Here is a 20,865-nt window from a genome sequence, read left to right as displayed (position 1 = left end):
GTACGTTTTCATTTTATCTAAATTTGCAATCGTCCACTATATAAATCATCCAGATTGACATTTTTCCAAAATTCGCTTACAATGCTCTCGCGTGCTGAATTTCATAATGCTTTGCGCAAAATTGTGTTACTTTATAATTCGTTCCTCTACGTTGAGAGCGATCTCCTGTCTCCTGGATTATGGAAAGTTCTGGCAAAATATGCCTCCGTATATCAAAACGTTTTGCCCTTTCGAGTATTGTTACACGAAAGGAAAATCTATCTAGCAAGAGAGTCTACCTTAAAGCTTGTAATTATTAAGTTATCTTCGATACTACTTACAACCTACACCGGGATCACGCTTATCCTATTAATTAAAAAATTAGGCTTTATACATGAAGAAGCCATGCACGATTGGCTAAGTACCAAGAGGACTTTTGCCATGTTTTTCATCACTTTTATGTTCTCCACGATTATTCCAACCAGTTTAATGATCGCACTTCAAGCCGAACCACTTTGTCAAGTCATCAATCAAATTAACCAATTTAGTGCCAGAGTAAGAGGTTTGTAAATAAATATTCTAGAATTTGAGTATTCATTTAACTCATTGATTCAATTGCTAAAACTTAAATATGTTAATACATATATCATTTAATTCCTCAGACTTGGGTCCAATTCGTCACGAACCTCCCGTCAATAAATTATTGGAGACCGCGCTGAACACCTTTATTCAAATCTCGCCCTTATTTCCACTGATTCTGAGTCCAGTTTTCGTCTTGCGCAACACAGGCCCGTTTCATGTCCTAAGTCAATATTCCCTTTTCCCCGGGCTTAGTTTCATTATAATTCTGCTCCGAATATTTATTTTAATCTGGGTCGGGGGCGAAGTGATCAAATCATTTTGCGGCCTAGCTACGCTGGGAATAATGGTTTTAACAGCATCCATTCAAATAATGGCGCGGTGCAGAAAAGTTATCAAAAAATGGGGCAATTCTCAAACTAAAGTTGTAAAATTGTATAGAGAATTTCAAATTTGGATTGGTTACTCTAACCTAAAATTCTCCTATTATGCAGTTCCGCCCATGATCTTATTTGGCATGGGTATCATCATTTTGTCGACATATTTAAGCATCAGATTAGTCGGAAGGGTTTCACTTCCGGTGTACTTGTTGTGTCTGATGACTAGTGGGCTGGGATTTATTGCTGTAGGTTCGGTTTTGCCACAGGCAGCCATGGTTTCCGAAACTTCGAAGAGTTTTATTATATTTTTGAGGGGTAGATGCTTCTCCAAGTACGAGATGAGATTAGCGAAATCGCTTAGCCCTGTAGGAATTAAGATTGGACCTTTTGGAACGACGTCCAAGTCATGGCAGGTGAAGATTGTGTGGAATATTGTAGATTACACGATTAATTTGCTCCTGACTTTTTAGTGGCATTGACTAATTGTAAATATTATGCTCATATTAAAATATGGGTTTGAAATTGTTAATCAAAACTTTTTTAATACGAACTTTAGACGGGAAGAGTAGTATTTAACCATTTAAAGAGGACAAGTAAAAGTCATGATGTCCATAATTCGTGTCACCAGGCGACAGTAGAGTTACCTTAATTCGTGAGGGAGCTTTATTTCTAAGGGATCATTATTCGTAACCAAAAATGCCAGTCAAATATGTTACTCCGTGACAACATTTTCACAAAAAATTTTAATTTCTAGCCCGACCCAAGGCTTATGTACCCGTGTTGCCCATCTGTACGATGATAATTCTTTTTAAAATTATCCGATCGACTTGATATTTTCCACACATATAGACCATCCAAATACACAACTCGAGTTCGAAGACTGGTTCGATCGGTCAAGTGGTTGGCCGGTAGGGGTCATATGGGTGTTGGGGTCAAGGGTAACGAAAATTCAAAATTTGCGTGAAAGTTTATAATGACTTGCAATGGAAGAATATGACGTGGAATTGAATAGATTTTTATCTTGAGGTACCCTATAGGGTAAATGTTAATCCTAAGTTATTTCTCGACTCCATACTTCAGCTGATTATATCAATTTTAAGAAATCGGTGTGGACCATCCCCTTAGGGTGACCATATTTTTCCCGACTAAAACCGGGACATATTTTGGCAAAAAAAATTTTCAATAATATCTAGTGCTTGGCGAAAAAATTTTCAATAATATCTAGTGCTTGGCGATTCGAGTATAACCGAATTTTGAGAAAGAGCTAGGGTAGGAGATTAAGTGAATATTACATGCACGTTACTGGTATTTATGTGCTAAAATCTACTTTTTCATCAATATTTTTTTGCAAAAAGCGGGATAATTTAATTTTTTCCTGAGATTTTGATAAACCGGGACACTTTATCAAAACCGGGACATTTTTGGGACGCCGGGACAGGTTTTGAAAAGCGGGACATGTCCCGGCTAAATCGGGACGGATGGTCACCCTACATCCCCTAGTGTCCCTCTGCAAATTTTTGTTCATATTTAACTTCCTATTATTTCATGAGAAAGCAGTAAAGATCTCTGGTCCTAATTTCAGCTTTCCATGTTAATCCCTGAAAATTGGTGGGGGTCACCCCATAGGGTCCTTCCAGATTCCAATGTATATTCTTCCATGAAGAGCCATAAGAAAACCAAATGCCAAATTTCAGAACGATATGACGATTTTGAAAAATCAGTATGGGTCACCCAATAAGACCCCTCCAGATGAAAATTTTACCAATTTGAGAAAATATTTTTCTTTTAGGACCATAAGCAATCTTTCTACCAAATTTCAGTTCTATATTACGACTTTGCAAAATCAGTTGGGGTCCCTCACCATAGGGTTCCTCAAGATGAAAATTTTTCCAACTTGAACTCATTTTTATCTATTAGGAGCCATTAGCAACCTCTGTGCCAAATTTCAGCTTTCTACGACAATTTCGAAATTTTGGTGCATAATACCCACCCACCCAGATGACCCATACGGGTCAACCAGGGGACCGCTTTTGCCTATCTTCGAACTCGGTTCCTAACTTTGTCCAATATGCATCTGGTAAAAATTTCAAGTCAATCGGCCAACTCGTTCCAGAGTTATCTATAGACAGACGGGCAGACGGACGGACGAACGGACATGACAATTACAGAAGCCCTGGTTCGGGCTAAATAAAAAATGTCGACGTCACGAATTATGGCGAATTTGCCTGAGAACGACAAACGTCTACGTCACGAATTAAGGTAAGGTTTTCTGTGGCAACATATGTCGTCGTCACGAGTTATGGAGCGGATTTTGGCGATGACATATGCCTTTGTCACGAATTAAGGACAAGTCGCCAAAGCGACATATGCCACTTTCACAGATTAAATGGTTAATAAATCAAACCAGAAATTAATTTTCAAATTTAATTTAAATTTAAATCCATTTAAATCATCATACCGTGAGTAGTGAAACTTCTATCCATACGCAACTACCCGAACCACTTTGTAGTGCGGTTCGATACGGAAAACGAGTACGGGTATCAATTTAGTACCCGTTACTCGTTTTCCTTTATGAGGATTACGTTAAAAATTAACCAACCTCCAAAATAAATTTTCTATACTCTATAATTTGTGTTTACAACTGATAATTCTTGTGAAAATAATATCCGGCATTTATGTATACGGATGTATTCCATTATTTTATTTACACAAAAAACTTTACTGTTTTGCAAGCTATCGATAATATTTTTATCTTTTGCCTTAAACTACAACATGTAATTTGTGTGGTGTAAGCGGTTTAAATTTTACTTCAAATATCATTTTAATTACGAAAAAAATTGGGCGAAATTAGAAACACTACTATAATTGATACCCGTACACGTGTGCACGTGTGGGTTAAAGTTTTATTTTGACAACCCGTTCGACGAAATGGGCAAATGGCCGAAAAATTACAGAATGAAAGTGTGTAGTCCTGCACAAGGAAATAAATATGTATTAATAATGCAAATAATATAGCAAATGCTGATAAACTAAATGAAACACTACGAGGGTATTCATTATTTCTTCGTATCCTTAGTATTCTTCGTATCGTAAAATAACTTACGACGCTTACGAGATTTTGTAAGCGTCGTAAGATTTTCTCATCGAAAATCACGTTACTATACGCTTACGATTTTTACGAAACCTGACCCCTTGTTTTTTCTTCGTAAACTATTTTACGATACTACGGATACGAAGAAATAACGAATACCCTCTACATTTTACATTTTAGCAAATGCTAAACTAAATGTTTATTAAAATTAGAAAAACTTTGAACTCAAATATTTTTAAATAGCGAAGCTAAAATTGCATAGTTGTGAAAAAATACATCAGGTTTTTGGCTCCATCTTTTGGTAGAGGAATTGGCGATGAAATCATTATCCCCTTTCCTTTGTCCGCCCCGATATGCTCGTGGCTCGTGTAATGCGTCAAAATATGCAAATGTGGTGATACGCACAAATAATTCCCAGTATTCTTAAGTACATACATATGTATATAAGTGCATATGTAGGTAAATAGTCTTCATTATACGAAATTTTATAGAAATTAAAAATTCGGAGTAACTACGATACTGCATTTTCTCTAGGATGACGGGAGACTTTGAGACTGAATGTGGGGAAGTTTCTCTGAATTCTAAATTTCTGTAAAAGTTCAACTAAATATATGTGAATGGAAATTATATACACATTAACGCTAAGATTATGATAATATCAAGTATGGCGCAAGATTTAGCCAAGGCTCTCGATTTCAATTTGTCATACTCTTTGTCTCAAGCATATAAACATAATTGTTTGCATGGCTTTTACCTATTTTTATCAATTTCGTCCCCTGCAGTAATCTCATAATCGCATCCTAATTATTTTGCATAACCAAATTTACGGTGTTCACCAAGCTGCCAATAAGCTTCGTAAATCTTATTTTTAAAACTAATGTCCAAGATGCAAAACATCTGCATAAAAATAAGGCTATACCTATCTACAATACAAATACAATTCTTGGAGTGATGAGATAAGACTACTTATTTTACGTACATAAATAATACAAACGTCTCCATAGTGAGATATGACAAATATAAAATAAACGTTGTCACTAAATATGAAAGCAAGAGACTGGCTTAATCCTAAGGCATACTTGCATTAAAAAAGGTCTTCATGCGAAGGATATGCTTACATATTTACATATGTACATTATGTATATATATCCAAGTCTGTGATGCGTATATATAACATGCTGTTATTTTTATCTTAAACTTCAATATAAAACTAATACTTTGTATGTACACATAGTTTGCTTAAGTTAACATTACACCTTTAACGGTCAACTACTTCATCCTTACTTAAATATTTAGCAAAACGTTGCCAAATATAAATTGGACATCATTTTAGACAGTCTGTCTTCTTGGTTCAGATCGTTTAACATTTTGTGTAAACTACAAAAAATAAATCTATTCGATTGATATTCGAATCACAATTACATTTTAAGCAAAAGTGAAATATGGATGAGAAATCCAGCAAATCGGAGGGCGAGACAAATGGTGATTCTTCCGTTGAAGGATTGCCACGACGAAAGTGGGAGTGGACCGGAAGTCATGACCATCGATTATTGAATCTGCTCGAGACGGGGTATAAAAGTGACTTGATTCTGGACCTTCGTCCAGAAGGATTACGGGTTGGACTGAATTTATTTATTTATTGCAAGTATGTATGTATTATTCAGGCATTAATTAATAAGATCAAATTATTTGCAGCTTCCCGTACATAAAATATTTCTGGAGGCCGGCTCTCCTGTGCTGGATGGCAAGATCAAGCCGGAAACGGAGGAAATAAAGATTGAAAATGTGGATACTCGAGTTTTCAAGATGCTGCTTAAGGTAAAATTATTAAACATAATTTTACCCCAAGTTCAACATCAGTTAAACATTGGGGGTATTCATTACGAGTTCGCGTCATTAGCAACATTACCAAAAAATCGTTGGAAAATTAGCAAAAAAATTTGGCATGGTGGGAAACTTGTTCAAATCCAAGGATTGCATTTGATTCGAATTTCTTTAGTTGGGTACTATTTCTTGCTTGATTTTAGTACTTGTACACTGGGAAGTCGGGCTTCGGGATGGGCGACGCGCTCCAACTAATGCAACTTTCGACCGAGTACGAAGTCAACGGTTTGAGGGACGAGTGCGCCGAGATATTAAAGGGCGACTTGACCTTGGAAAATGTCCTTTCATTGTTTCAAAGTGGGATGGAATACGCGCACGGGGACTTTATTCAGTCCACGCTCAAATTCATTTGCAAGTAGGGCTCATATTTTACGAGTAATTTTTGAGTGGAAATTTTAACAACTTGTATTTAGTTTTTATTTACTCATTTATTTCTTTACGAACAGGAATGCGAGAAAACTCTTGAAATCTGAAGAGATTGGCAAACTACGACTGGAATGTTTGGTTGAAATTATTCAGCAGGATTCGCTCAAGGTGATCAATGAGATGGAAGTCTTTGAAGCAGTGAATCGGTGAGAATTTTCCAAAATTTGGGAATAAATATTTAGCATTGAAGTAGTTAGTTCTGGCGGATAATTTTAAACATGCATGTATTTAGATGGGGCACAGCTGAATGTGTGAGACAAAACCTGGATCCTCAAAATACTGAAAATCTTCGAAAGTGTCTCGCAAAACCGTTGCGTCATATCCGTTTTTCGTTAATGGATCCGGCCGAATTTGCTCTGAACGTGACGACCAAGAAACTGCTCAGCATGGAAGAATCGGTGGAGCTGTTGAACTGTTTTCTTATCCCGCCTGTGAGGAGGTACATAGTCTAGAGAATCACGATTTCTGAGTTACGAAATTTATGCACGGCCCCTTCTCGATATTCTTAGCATAATAAATTTGTAATTTAACCCTTAGAAATATGCTCCCACCTGGAACATTTATGTCCACTCCGCGCACCTACATTGACAAGGACATCGTTCTCACACGGACCCTTCCCGAGGGTACAAGAGTAATTCAAACCATTGCCATTGATGGAAATCCAAATGGAAGAGAAACGATAGCGTAAGTACATATATGGAAATAAGTTAGTTATAAATAGATGTTGTTTGTGGCAATCTTGACCATTAAGGTTATGACGATTTGATGTGCCATAGATTTTTAATCACTATTCAATTTCTGTCTTTAAATGCAAATTTCTAAAATCATAAATTTCATCAGTTTTGAGATATGAACATGTGTACATATTTAAATGAAGCTTTTACACTTTAATGTAAAGTTAATATTTGCTACTGTAAAACCATGGATTTAAGAAACTGGTAATTTGTTTGCCACTTTTTCATAACAAATTTCCTCACAAATGAATTCGCCAACTTTATTCAAAGTATGATAAGTTGCATTTACATATGAAAACTGATCAAATAATGGTGTAACATATTTTCGAAATTTGCATTGATATGATATGGGTAGAGTGAGATTAAAAATCTGTGAACTTATTCCACCTTGGTATTAATATGTATCTATTATTTTTCAGGATTCTCGTAAAGGAGGATGTCACACTGAAATCAATTTCAATTCCGAAAGAATTTTTTGACGTAAATCCTGCTAACCTTTATTACTACGATTTGATTAAGTGTAACCTACAATTCGCGAATGACCGGGCTAGTGCCAATCAACTTGTTACCCAATTCGACACTTATGAGAGGGGTGACGTCTACTTACGCATCTCCCTAAATCCGCCTTGCGAAATTAATGTAGCTAACGGCTGGCTCAGAGTGACGATAACCTTTTCCGGTGATGTAGGATACCATGGTCTTTCCGAAACCGTGGCCAATAAGCAAAATATGAATGTACAAGACCTGTTTCCTGCTAACGGGCACACCAGGGTGATTACAAATTATACAGACTTGTTCAAGGACCCTGCCGTGGGAAAAAATACAGCTGGAATCGTTATTAAACGATGTAAAGGAGATCAGCTCGGAGTTAATCATGGGTTTATTGAGAAGCTGGAATTTGAAGTGGTTTAATATTTGAGGGTTCTATTTATTACTTTTTTGATAATGTTGGTGGTTTCAAATTTTGCATTTCTAAATTTCAGCCCTACACCTAAAATATCGTTACATATACTTTATTTAATTGTCATGTATCTAACTTCTGATCCGTTTTTGTTGTCGACTAATAAACCAGTACAGAATGAGTATAATATACTCATTTACCGCTTTATCTACATATTATGTAGGTAAAGCGCTAAATGTAATTACTTGTTCTAGTAACTCCATTTGCATACCAAAGTCCGAAATTTGTACGGAAAGCCCGAATCGCAGAAAATGGGCATAGTGAAATTTATGAAAATAAGGTGACACGCACAATTAATTATACTAAATATACGTTCGTATATCAAATATTTTGAATTACTGCCAATACTTCACTAAACCGTCAAGAGCAAATTAATCCATAATATTCCACACAATCTTCAGCTGCCACGACTTCGTTATCGTTCCAAAAGGTCCAATCCTAATTCCTACCTTGCTAAGGGAGCGGATCAATCTAATCTCGTACTTCGAGACGCATCTACCCCTCAAAAATACCAGAAAACTGTTCGAACTTTCGGAAACCATCGCTGCTTGTGGCAAGATCGTAACCGCAGCACTAAATCCCAGCCCACTGGTCATCAGAAAAAACCAGTACACCGCCAGTGTAACCCTTCCGGCTAATCTGATACTTAAATATGTCGCAAAAATGGTGATACCCATGCCAAAAAAGATCAAGGGCGGAACTGCATAATAGGAGAATTTTAGGTTAGAGTAACCAATCCAAATTTGAAATTCTCTATACAATTTTACAACTTTAGTTTGGGAATTGCCCCATTTTTCGATAACTTTTCTGCACCGTGCCATAATTTGAATGGATGCCGTTAGAACCATTAGTACCACGGTAGCTAGGCCGCAAAATGATTTGATCACTTCGCCCCCAACCCATACGAATACAAAGATTCGTAGCAGAATTATAATGAAATTGGACCCTGGGAAAAACGTGTATTGACTGAGAACATGAAGCGGGTCTGTGTCGCACAGGACAAAAATCGTGTTCAGAATTAGGGGAAATGAGGGACAAATTTGAATAAAGGTGTTCAGCGCTGTCTACAGGAATTCATTGACGGGGGGCTCGTGGTGAATTTGACCCAAGCCTGAGGAACAAAAAGATATATGTAAACTCTTAGAAACTAGTAGTAAAATAATACCGAGCGGTTTTCATACATATATGATTCTACCAAACTGCAGTCGAAGAAACCCGGTAACTAAGTTATTACCAGGCGGAGTATCTATTTATGTGATTCTACCGCATGGTAATTTATTTATTACTGAGTGGTAGACATTTTGTAACCAAACCGGTAATAACCCCGGACGCGAAATTTGAAAATATTACCAGTTGGCAACTATTTTTCTACCACTCAATAATAAATTAATTACCATGCGGTAGAGTCACATAGATACTCCGCCTGGTCACTCTGTTTCTCTCTCTCTGCACTCATTAGTGGCCAGAGTTTGTTACGGCTCTTGCGATATAAGATGGCCCCCACAGAAACTTTGACCCCAAAAATCTCATGGTCCAAGGCATTTCTCTTCGGACAACAAAAGCCGAAAATATAGCTCTTCTAATGGAGAAAATTCTGGCATCAGGTTGTCAGACTCGAAATGGGTAGGACCATGACTTTTTTAACGATTTATGTGTAAGTCAAAAAACCGCCAATTTTCGAATTTTGAAACTTTTGATGCATCAAAATGTCCGCATTCATGGGCAAATTAGAATTGCAAATGCAAGTTGGGGTCTAATTCTTGTTGTACCGAGTGTGCATTGGATTTCTCATTTTTCCCAGTTTCTTTTCTCAATTTTTAAAAGGGGGGTGGCTGAATATAATTCAAAAATAGCTATGCTGAATTGACGGTTGCACCCGGAACTCTACTTGCAAGTTTTTATATTTAACCTTTTAAAATGTATGGAGGCTTTTTGGCCTCCTTGGAAACCTTGCGTTGCTGCGGGAGGAAGTCTTTTAGCCTCCTAAAATTTTCGGGCTTACTTCGGGAGGAGGTCAATAAACCTCCACGAATTTGTAGCTATGGTGCGGGAGGAGGTCTTTTAGCCTCAACCCAAATTTTTTCTCCACTGCGGGAGGAGGTCAATAGACCTCGTTAAAAAATATTTTTTTCGCTCTTCATAACTCATAATAATATTTTGTATCATAAAATAGTTGCTAGTTATTTGATCAAATTTGCACAAAAAAACACTCGAATACAAAATTGTGAACGTCTTGAATTTTCTACCATCACATTGCAAAGAAGTTAAATGAGCAAAAATTTATTTTAAAATACTCAAAAAACCCTTCCCACAGTAACCTTCTATTTAGCGTCCCTCCTTTCACGAAGCTGGATTTTCTCTTTGGAATATGACTCCCGAATCATAACCCAATAATCACAGTAAATCTCCCGCGGTAACGCCTTTGTCATTTCATTATACACACGTTTTAAAAGGTTAATTCCAAGAAATCGATGCAACGTACATAGAATGGAACATTTCCCATAATACGTCTCAACTCCAATAAAAATCGTGCGCATGTATGTAGTTGTTCATAAATGGTCTCACAAAACTCATTTGTTTATTTCAAGTTATGATAGTTTTTGACGTAAATTTCTTGCTTTTAGAAATTTTAGTTTAAATATTTTCGCTTATTTTTCATCCACGACAAAGAATTTCATCATGAAGGCTGATAATCTACACAGTAAAAATAATAATAAATATACATACAATTAAATTAGTACCCAAATTTACTTATGTTTTAACCGCAGCAAAACCTACTTGGAATACAAGAAAGGCTGATACGCTGCCAAGTACATAAATGGCAAATTGGGCAGAGGCGCCATCCACGATTCTTCCAATTTATTTGCAATTGAAGTCAAACAAAGTTCAGCACAACGCGCAGCCGTCATAATGTTAGCTGGCCTTTTGGTAAGCATGGTGTCCTTGAATCGCTGCATAAATGTAATTTTAGTTTTTTGAATAATTACATTTTTATGCAATAACTTGTCCCAAAAAAAAGGTGTAATTTTTCCACTCCTCAGCCATTCAGAATACGAAATCAGCGTTAATATTAATAATATATATATATCGAATCGAAACCAATCTTTGAGGAAACCGCTAAATTCCAAAATTCAAAAAGAAATTCATAAAATTCCACTCACCGCGCCCGTTCCGGTCATAGAATTGTCGAAAATATTGGTTTCAACCGGTCCCGGACAAAGTACCGTGACATGAATCCGTTCCATTTTTCTCAATTCGTGTCTCAAGCTGTCAAAATAGCCCTGAAAATTGTAAAATTCATAAATTTAAACAAATTATATCACGTGACTCTATCCTAAGGTGAATTTAGATTCGAATCATTCGAATCGAATGCAATTCCTCGAGGTTGGAATTTCAGAAATGGGCTTAGTTTATATGATCCTGTGAACGTTTAGAGGAAGTCAAACGCAGACATTTAAGTTTCGAGCCTTTCATACATTAATTAACGTAAAGCACGGATATGGAATTTGGTTTCACACTATTGCTGTATTTCTTTTAAGTTTGATTGCTTACATGCAGCGCGAATTTGGTCGGAGTGTACGGCGTGAGGTATGGAACACCCAGCTTTCCCGCTAAACTCGATACCACAGCCAAATGTCCTTGGCGCCCGCGTTCGTTTTTGAAATAGTTGAGCACAATCCTGTTCAAATTTACGAGGGAGAACACGTTCAGGTCGAAGAGGGCTTTATCCGTGGAAATTGGCGCTTCTTCCCATAACGCGTATTGACCCATGGCGGCCGCGTTAGAAATCAAAATGTCGAGCTGGAAAATTAACAGAAATAAATACGAATTCACTTGCAGCATAATATTAGCGAAAATATTTTTGAAATTCCACCAAAATTTAGGTAATTTGCACATTTTCCGCAAAACCCCTAAATTTGAATATCAATAGTTAAATGACCCACCTTCCCAAAGGTTTTCACAATTTTTTCCAATGCTTTTGCATGACTGTCGTAATCCACCATGTCGAACGGTAAGACCAGAATGGATTCCTGCTTGGTCGACTTGTTCAGTTCTATGAAAAAAATATGCAAGAAAAATAAACAAAATATTGCAAATTTATTATAATTTGGATAGAAATTTGCTAAGTACGCACCTAAGCATTCCTTCTTCACCCTCTCTAGCTCTTCCTTTCTCCTGGCGGATATAATTATTTTCACATTTTTCACCTTCACCAACTCTTTGGCGAGACCTGGGCAACAAATTCAGTCTAAAAATTCGAAAGGATATCGTATAATGCAAGCTTCGTTAGCTTGCGGAGTCAATACGCTCGATCGTGTTAATTTCATTTTTTAGAAATTTTTTGAAATAAAATAATTTTATTTAAATTTTACCTTCTCCAATCCCAGAAGATGCTCCAGTCACCCAGACAACTTTTCCCTCAAAGCGACTCGCTACAAATTAAAAAAGAAGTTACACTCGCCCAATGGGTGTACTCGAGCCATTGTGATTTGTAGTCTGATCACAATATCAACATATTTACAGATATGTATAAGTTTATAAACTTTCTCAAGTTTTCACACTTTGCGAAATTTCTATCTTTCTACATCTCCAGAGCCTGTTTTTGATTAGAGTAATCCTTCTGCAATGTACATATCCTTGCAATAAAAAGAATGCAATGCATGCACAAACGCCCTTGAGATTTTGGCAATGTCATGCGTTTTTACATATGTATGTAACTAATTCATTAGTTTAGTATCTACGCATCGCCAAAGTGTTCATATTGCCATTATTTTTGCACTGCTACGTATTTAAATAATTGTTGGCAAGACTGTTCATCAAAAGTGCAAATTTTTAACGAAAATTTATCGCAAGAAGGTTTCGGTGTCAACTTTTTTTGCAAGACTTCGAATTTTTATTAAATATTTATGAAATACTTGGCAATAAATTTGTCGAGGCTTGAAATATTTCACTAGTTTAACTAAATTAGTAAAATCTAATTTTCTATCGGAAACCTCTACTTGACATCAGTTCTGCTAACCAATTTGTATCAAAAATGTGTAATTCCACATACCGATATCCTTCCCAAATTTGAGATGCATAAAGGTCCAAATGTCGCAATCTCCACACAACAAAATTCCCACACATATCGCAAAAAAGGCCAAAATCACTGCCACGATTAAATCCAACATTTTTCAGAACTCTCAATTCCACACGAATAATATGTATGTGATCACCAGCACGACAACCAGCGTCAAGGACGGATCCACCAAAACTGAAACGTTCTCCGGGATGATGATGTAACAATCTCTTTTATTTACTTATCACCACAAAAACCATTTCACCACTAACCAACTAAACACACTACATACATCATTATCACCCACACAAAAAAACATACTTTATTATCACAACCAACCAGGCACCGCAGAGGAGAAGCATCGGCGGGGGTCAATTCACTAAAAAACACTAAAAACTTCCAAAATTTCTTATCCGTATCATAAACCTTTTTCATCTTCATTCCAGAATGTCAAAGTATCCAACGCACACGGTGGCCGCGGAACCTGTGGGGACATCTGCAGATGTCCCCATGGGGACACTAATATTGTAGGAGATAGGATAGGCGGAGAGGTCTAAATGTATAACATGCATCCACAGACCATAGGGGCATTGAATAACCATGGCGACATTGTCCCTCGGTCCCCACGCTTCCACAGTCTCCGCGGTCTTTGTAATGTAAACAAAACCCGTGACTCTCTCTGGCTATATGTATTTGAACAAAATCAAATATGTGTATGCATATCACCCTCATGTGCATGTGCAATGACAGTCAATGCCAACATGCTGATCAGGGGTCGCGGAACTTTACGTGGGGGCATAATGCGCCGTAGGATTGCACCGATATTAACAAACCCTTGTACGTAAGCTCCTTTAGTATTATGAAAATGTCCCCACAGTTTCAGAGGCCAATGACGATGATGATGATGGAATTCTGAGCTGTATTGTGGTCACAGGATGGTTATAGTTTTAAACATTTGTCTACATATGTATTCATGCAAGGAAAACACTGGAACTTTCCGCTGGTGCAGGGAGTTACATAATATTTACAAATTCATGTATTTGTCGGCACACGTGACTCTGTAAGTATGTGCATTTATATTAACCCCATTCCGACCTGCTCAACAATTTCCTACCCAAAGCTTAATACATATGTACAAATGTACTAAATACTTATTAGACTCTCCCTTCCAACCTCAACATTTAAGTTTTATGCTTAGACATTTGTATGTATCTACATACATACATACGATACATACATATATACCTCCAGTCCAACTATATTTTTATTCGATAATACTTAAAATATTAACACAAATTATGATCATGCCCCCTATTAAAATTCTTTATCTTCTTGTGAACATCGCTTTAAATGGGTACGGCTTTAGCGTCATTCCTGGCCTCATGTCCAACCTGGGTGTTTCCTCCACACTTAATTTGTATCTCTGGAGGAGAGAGGTGAGCAATAGGAATGCAACAATGTTGGCATGCAGTTCTCCAGGACAGTTTCGCTTTCCTATTATGCAAGGAATTTTTTACGAAATGATGACACATTTATGTACTCATTTGTAAGAAAGATTCACTTACCAAACGAGAAGGAAATTATGCTTGACGCATTTACGAGTTCCCCGTTTTCACCGATGAATCTATCAGGCCTAAATAATTCGGGATCTCCCCATCTCTCCTTGTCTTCAAAATAGAGTCGCGTATCGCACATGATAACGGTATCCTGGGTAATATTACATAAATGACGATGGTATTCGCGTCACTAAAAAACGCCGCTTAGCAACACATCTTTGTAACTTTGCGGTATTTGCAAAATCGGTTTCGTGAAGGGCTTATTTTTAATGAAAATACATAAACTGAAAATAAGAGGACAAATCAAAATCCACTTGACGACGAATTTGCGAAGAACAGTTTACGACGATAATAAATATATACAGGTCGCATATTTCTTAAAAATATAAGGATTTTGATTAGTTGCTGCGTCAAACATTGCAAAGTTGCGAAGATAAGTTGCGAAACGACGTTTACGGAGTTGACGTGAATACCCCCAGTAGTACTAAATTATCAAATCTATCCCGTTATTTTGTTCCCAGTAGATAAGTAATTTAAGGGTGCACCTTTTTAATTGTGTACTCTTTATACTGGAAATCTCTCAGGGCACGGCGTGGCACAGAATTTTGCAAGATTCTCGCTTTTCTGTGCGTTTCCAAGAAAAAAGCTTGGGTATATGGCATACTGGAAAATTTTAGTTTAATTATTATTTACATCAGTACATATACGATTCCTTACGTAGTAAATAAATATGCCTACCTTTTTCTATCCGAAAAATTAAGAAATCTTCCATTCGGTGCAACCTCCAAAATTTCGTGATAAATTTTCTCCTGCACTTCCGGGTTTGCCACGAGGAAGAGCAAAGCAGCTTCTAAATATGAGCTTGAAGTGTCAGTACTGCCCAAAAGCAAGTCTTGAAACATGATTTGGAAGTTTTCACCTGAAAAATACGTATGTAAAGTAAATATAACTACGCAAATTTTTCTAGCAAAGTTACATACTTAATCAGAACATACAATTAAATATTTTCGGATCAGTTGAAGAATTTTGTACGAATGCTTCCAGTAAATTTGTAGGTTGTGATGCCAGCGGAGACGATTTTAGTCGTGACTGCGTCTCGCGGAACAAATTCTGAGGTAAAAATTTACAATTAAAAAAATTCGCGTAAAAAATAATAATTATGTTAATTCAAGTAAGTTGCACACACTGTTAGAAATCTGGAATAGTCAAACAGGTATTAATTTCTCGATATTACAATTACTACCGCTTGGTATTAAAATTACACCAGTCCATAAAAATTTGCTACCGATATGGTGCAACTTTACCAAGTTATCACTACACGGTATTATATGCTTATCAATATCTTTGGTAAAGTTGTGCATGAACACGACTAAATATAATTTTAGTACTGAATTTCTAAGAGTATACAGCTAAAAATAGTTTCATCTCACCCCTCCAACTTTATTGCACGTATTAAAGTAATCCATCTGCACATCGTAGCCCAACGCTTTTGGGAAGATAAATCTCAACACGGGAAACGCGTTGACGATTCCAGCCCCGAAAATGCCACTTTTCACAAAGCCGTCCCCTTTTTCGGATAAGATTTGAATGTCCGGCTTATCTTCTAGGGCTAATCGGCCAGTCACCATTTGCCAAATTATGGATAGAATTGGGGTGTTGAAGAGTAACTCGACGTCTATAATGCCACTATTTTTCCCGTTCCCAATCTTCAAGTCAATGTCGGCAAATAAGGATTCCGACGCGATCTTAAAAATCAATCAGTAAATACGTTATCCAAAATTAATTTGTTGGAACTCTACAGCTTTTTCGTTTTCATGATTGTGTATAAAATATTTAAAATAGTGTTCGTTTTTTGTGGGTTTGCTAAATACATTTCTTTTACTGCAAAACAAGAAACGAAAAAATATGGCAATACATGAAGAAATATGCAATTTTTTCAATTTTTGTAAATATTAAAAATTTGCAACCTTTTGACCTATTTTCAGCAAATTTCTTCATATTGTTCCAACAATTTGTCCGAAATCAACACATGTACCTGAATGAAATGTTCCATGTCTAACGATTTCCCAAACCCGAATTCACGTAACGTCCTAAAAGTCCAATTTCTCGTCTTTTCCCAAACTTCCCCTTCGGAAGTGGCGATGCCCAAGTTTTTATGCATCACTCTGTCCCCAAACATTCCGCTGGTGTCCCGGCCAAAAGCAGCCTCGTTCGTGAGAACAGTTTGCATGGCTTCCTTCGAAGTTAGCACGACTTCCTTACGACTGGGAGGAATATTAATTAGGTAAGTAATTACCGCTGGCATTAGTAATTTTATTAAATACGTAAAATTGTAAAATAATTTTACAAGCTTTTACAAAATAAAACGACGCCCTAGATCTGAGTAAGTTTTAAAGAATTGATAACTAATTTTCTGCAGAAATATTTGTAAAATTTTGTAAAAGTTTGAAAGTTTACGGGATTTATGGATTTTTAATTGCTTTAATGCAATTTGTAGATTCTAGCAATTATATGTTGAATAATTATTAATTGTTATACGAACATTTATCTACCTGTCCATTTTGATCCCATCCTTAATGAATATATTTCCCCATATTTTTCGCCCAATATTCCCATTCCTAAAGTCAGATTGTCCGAAGCTGTTGCCAAGTCTACTAGATTTCCGATAAGTGGCCATGGTTGAGGACCTGCAATGCCAGAAATCTTATACATAAAGTCACACAAGTATTAATTATTCGGTATTAAATTTTCTACCGCTTGGTAAAAAATTATACCGCTCCGTAAAAACTTGCTACATATGTACATATGTATATTTTATGCCGTTTATTTTTGTATTCATACCGGAATGTACATATGTAACAGCAAACTATTTTCCAGATATTTATGTAAAATTTTTAAAACAATTTTACAAAATTTCTACGAGTACGCAATTAACGTGGAGGGCTAGGTTATAAATATACATATGCATAGATACTTAATTCTAGAATTTATATTTACACGCTTGTATCATCCAATAAGATACTGATATGCTATATTGGTATTTTCGATTTTTACCATATTTACATACATATGTAGCTTACCGTAACATACAAACCATAATCAATCTATCCTCACCTGGAGGTTCCTTCCCTTTTGTGTCATCTTTCAGTAAAAAATAATAAATGAGGAGAGCTGCACAGATAGCGAGAGAATAATACTCCAACATCTTTCCTGCACGGAATTAATGGCACAACTGCAATCAAGCATAATACATAATCTCATCTCGAATTTTTGTGGGGACCTAGCCCCATAAGAAAGAAGACTTACATTTAAGCAATACTGGTTCCATAGACATGATTTTTATAGATACGTATGTACATAAGCGACGAATAAAAAATAGTAGCAAGAACTAACCAGCAGCATCAATGTGTGGATGATAACAAATTTTGTAAAAAAAAATAAGACACGTGCGACCTTGGTTAATACATGTGTACGGGTATTGACATTGATAGAAATGGATTCACTTTCCATTACATCCTGGCCAACAACAAAAAGAACACAAACCTGATTTCATGGTAAACTGCATATGCACATAAGTATGCACGATAACAAAAATTCGGTTGCTGGATTTTGGAAAAACCAAATATTTCTGATGGTATTTTTTTCCAATTTTTTGGTCTGGCGCAAGGTTCTATTATGCTCCTACCATCAAGTGAGGTAACCTTATGTAGACTTGTGTTTATGTCCTCTTTACGACGAAGTACAGACATTTGTGTAGTATTTTATTTTTCCGTTGACCACGAAATACACAAATGTGTGTACTGCAGAAATATCCTTGACACTAAAATTTATTTAAAAAAATAATATTTCATCTGTATTTTGTGGAAAATTTGATGGTGAAAAGTGGATTTTTTTCGGTATTTTTCACCTAAAATTTTGAAGTTTTCTCCATCCCTACCAATGTTAAAACCTACAGTGCAGACTTGATATAGCCCGAGTCAGGCGTAAATCTGTTTTCAAATTAAAATTTTAAAAACTTCGAATTCTTCAATTAAGAGCCCTTAGTAACCCATATACCAAAATTTATCCACTATCACTAAATGTAATCGGCTATCACTAAATTTTTGTTAATGCATACATTTTTTCCCCTTGGTCACCAGTATTGACCATGACCATAACTTTGAAACGAGTGTATAGTTTTTCCTAAAACTCTCAGGATATTATCCTATCCAGCCACGCGGGTGACTAGGTTCGTATACATTTGTTGGTGCACACATATTTTTCTCCCTGGTCACCTTATTGGGTCGCCCAATAAGCTCCTCCAGGTGAAAATTTTTCTTATTTTATTTCATTAGGAGCTATTACCAACTTGTCTATCAAATTTCAGCTCGATTTGACGAATTTGAAAAATTGGTATGGGTCACCCCATAGGGTCTGTCCAGGTGAAAATGTGTCCAATTTCAATTCATATTCTTTTATTGGTAGTCATTAACAACCTTGTACCAAATTTCAGCTCGATTGGATAAGTTTTAATAATCGGCATGGGTCACCCCCTAGGATCCCTCCAGATGAAAATTTTTGCAATTTTACTTTGTATTCCTTCATTTGAAACCATTATCAACCTCTGCACCAAATTTCAGCTTTCTACGGAAATTTTGAAATTTTGATGCATAATACCCCACCCACTCCGATGACCCCCACCGGTCAACCACTTGACCGATTTCGACCATCTTCGAACTTAACTCCTCATTTGACCCATACTACATTTGTGCAAAATCTCAAGTCGATCGGATTAGTTTTACGCCAGTTATCGCAAACCAGACAGACAGACAGACGGACATGACGGGTACATAAGCCCTGACTCGGGCTAAAAAGTAGATTTTTCGTGTTTTTCGTCAAAAACTCGAATATTGGAAACTGGTGGAAAATTTCAATTGGTTGCTATCAGGTATACTTATGAAATCAAAATCGTACCGAAGGGAAATTTTATTTAAAAATCAGTAGTACAAAAGAGGTTAAGAAATGGTCGACTACGGTGGGGAAACACTAAATAGGCCTAAAAAATTACAGGTATCTGCGCCCGGTATTATTAATTGAGATGATGTCCATGAAAATAACCTGATCGGGACAACAAACACATTACGAGGTGCATTAATTTACTTCAGTAATTTTAGTTTATTAGTGTTAAGGTAGTCAGACAATGCATTGTTACCTATCACTCTAGTGATTTTGTGGACTTTAAGGTTATTTGAGTAATCATGGCAGAAATGCTTACCTACATATTTACTAGAATATTCTTGGAAACCATTTGCTTTTAATTGGGAATTACTGACCCGGGAAGACCAAAACACTGGAAAAGTTAAGCTGGGCACGGATGCTAAAAATGGTTCGATGTTTTTAATGCTAAGTTATTACCACAACGGACTGTTTTGAGTGCCTCATGCTCGGCTGATTTTGTAGAACTGTGGTTTTGGGTGATCATCCGGTGCAGTTGAGTTGTTTCATACCGTGGTATCTTGGAAATCATGATTTTAATTGGAAATTACCGACAAGGGAAACCATCGAAAAGGTAACAAGAGTCGTGTTTACAATTGGCCAGAATTTGGCATACCTGAAATGTGCCGATTTTTGCAGACTAATGTTCATCAGAAATTAATCTCATCAAATATAATAATAAATAATAGGATTTATTGCCTTTTTAAGGCCAGTGGCACATAAAACACTAGAATCCTTTGCAATAAAAATTACATAACGAAAGCAAATATGTGAATAGGTAGGTAAATACATATTTATATTCCGTGGTGCATGAATTTAATTAAATGCAAACTGAAAAATTTAATTCGTTAAATAAGTAGATTTCCTACCTCTCAAGATTTAGATATTTCACGCAGAACAAATTAGTTCGAATTTCATACCCGTGCACCTAGCTTGTTCCAATTCCTGGCAACATTAATGGAATTAATTCAAAATGGTTAAACAATTCAGAAACATTATGTTAGTTATCGTCTCAGTTCTAATCGTGGTTTCCATTTTGCCACTGATCCTTGTGTTTGTAATATTTCCAATAATTTTATATCGGAAAGTTATCATATTTCTGGCCTCGTGGAAAAATGATCTCTACATTCCACTCAATATCTGCAGCAACTCGTTTGCTTGGGACGATATTTACGGAAAACCAATGTGCACCCTGAGTATCGTATTCTGTTTGAGGGATGGGCATGACATAAGTGATGTAGT

General features: G+C 36.4%; 3 protein-coding genes across 4 annotated transcripts; 1 reads left to right on the top strand and 2 right to left on the bottom strand.

Moving 5' to 3' along the window:
* Nucleotides 1-4,252: 4,252 nt before the first annotated feature.
* On the top strand, nucleotides 4,253-8,249 carry LOC110842165 (kelch-like protein 24). The gene is made up of 7 exons (XM_035846525.1): nucleotides 4,253-5,645; nucleotides 5,725-5,847; nucleotides 6,057-6,268; nucleotides 6,360-6,485; nucleotides 6,572-6,778; nucleotides 6,877-7,023; nucleotides 7,493-8,249. The coding sequence occupies exons 1-7, from the start codon at nucleotides 5,472-5,474 to the stop codon at nucleotides 7,983-7,985; spliced, it is 1,482 nt and encodes a 493-aa protein (XP_035702418.1). The 5' UTR covers nucleotides 4,253-5,471; the 3' UTR covers nucleotides 7,986-8,249.
* A 2,327-nt stretch (nucleotides 8,250-10,576) lies between these two features.
* On the bottom strand, nucleotides 10,577-13,304 carry LOC110863162 (dehydrogenase/reductase SDR family member 7). Its single transcript, XM_022112410.2, has 8 exons — nucleotides 13,088-13,304; nucleotides 12,408-12,467; nucleotides 12,170-12,265; nucleotides 11,979-12,088; nucleotides 11,587-11,835; nucleotides 11,196-11,315; nucleotides 10,813-10,985; nucleotides 10,577-10,728 (listed from the first exon to the last, which is right to left on the bottom strand). Exons 1-8 carry the CDS (start codon nucleotides 13,203-13,205, stop codon nucleotides 10,683-10,685), a joined length of 972 nt encoding a protein of 323 aa, XP_021968102.1. The 5' UTR covers nucleotides 13,206-13,304; the 3' UTR covers nucleotides 10,577-10,682.
* Nucleotides 13,305-14,335: 1,031 nt separating this feature from the next.
* Nucleotides 14,336-17,894, bottom strand: LOC110842161 (methyl farnesoate epoxidase). Of its 2 annotated transcripts, XM_022087873.2 has the most exons (9): nucleotides 17,764-17,894; nucleotides 17,202-17,336; nucleotides 16,685-16,913; nucleotides 16,080-16,394; nucleotides 15,645-15,759; nucleotides 15,388-15,568; nucleotides 15,195-15,312; nucleotides 14,659-14,800; nucleotides 14,336-14,587 (listed from the first exon to the last, which is right to left on the bottom strand). In XM_022087873.2, the coding sequence occupies exons 2-9, from the start codon at nucleotides 17,324-17,326 to the stop codon at nucleotides 14,418-14,420; spliced, it is 1,395 nt and encodes a 464-aa protein (XP_021943565.1). In that variant the 5' UTR covers nucleotides 17,327-17,336; nucleotides 17,764-17,894; the 3' UTR covers nucleotides 14,336-14,417. The 2 variants fall into 2 exon arrangements, with proteins under 2 accessions (XP_021943565.1, XP_035702590.1); XM_035846697.1 differs by lacking the exon at nucleotides 17,764-17,894 and having other exon boundaries at nucleotides 17,192-17,301.
* Between the last annotated feature and the right edge of the window lie 2,971 nt (nucleotides 17,895-20,865).

Source organism: Folsomia candida, unplaced genomic scaffold, assembly GCF_002217175.1.
Source record: "Folsomia candida strain VU population unplaced genomic scaffold, ASM221717v1 Fcan01_Sc001, whole genome shotgun sequence".
Taxonomy (NCBI): domain Eukaryota; kingdom Metazoa; phylum Arthropoda; class Collembola; order Entomobryomorpha; family Isotomidae; genus Folsomia; species Folsomia candida.
This window is presented reverse-complemented; position numbering and strand designations above follow the sequence as displayed.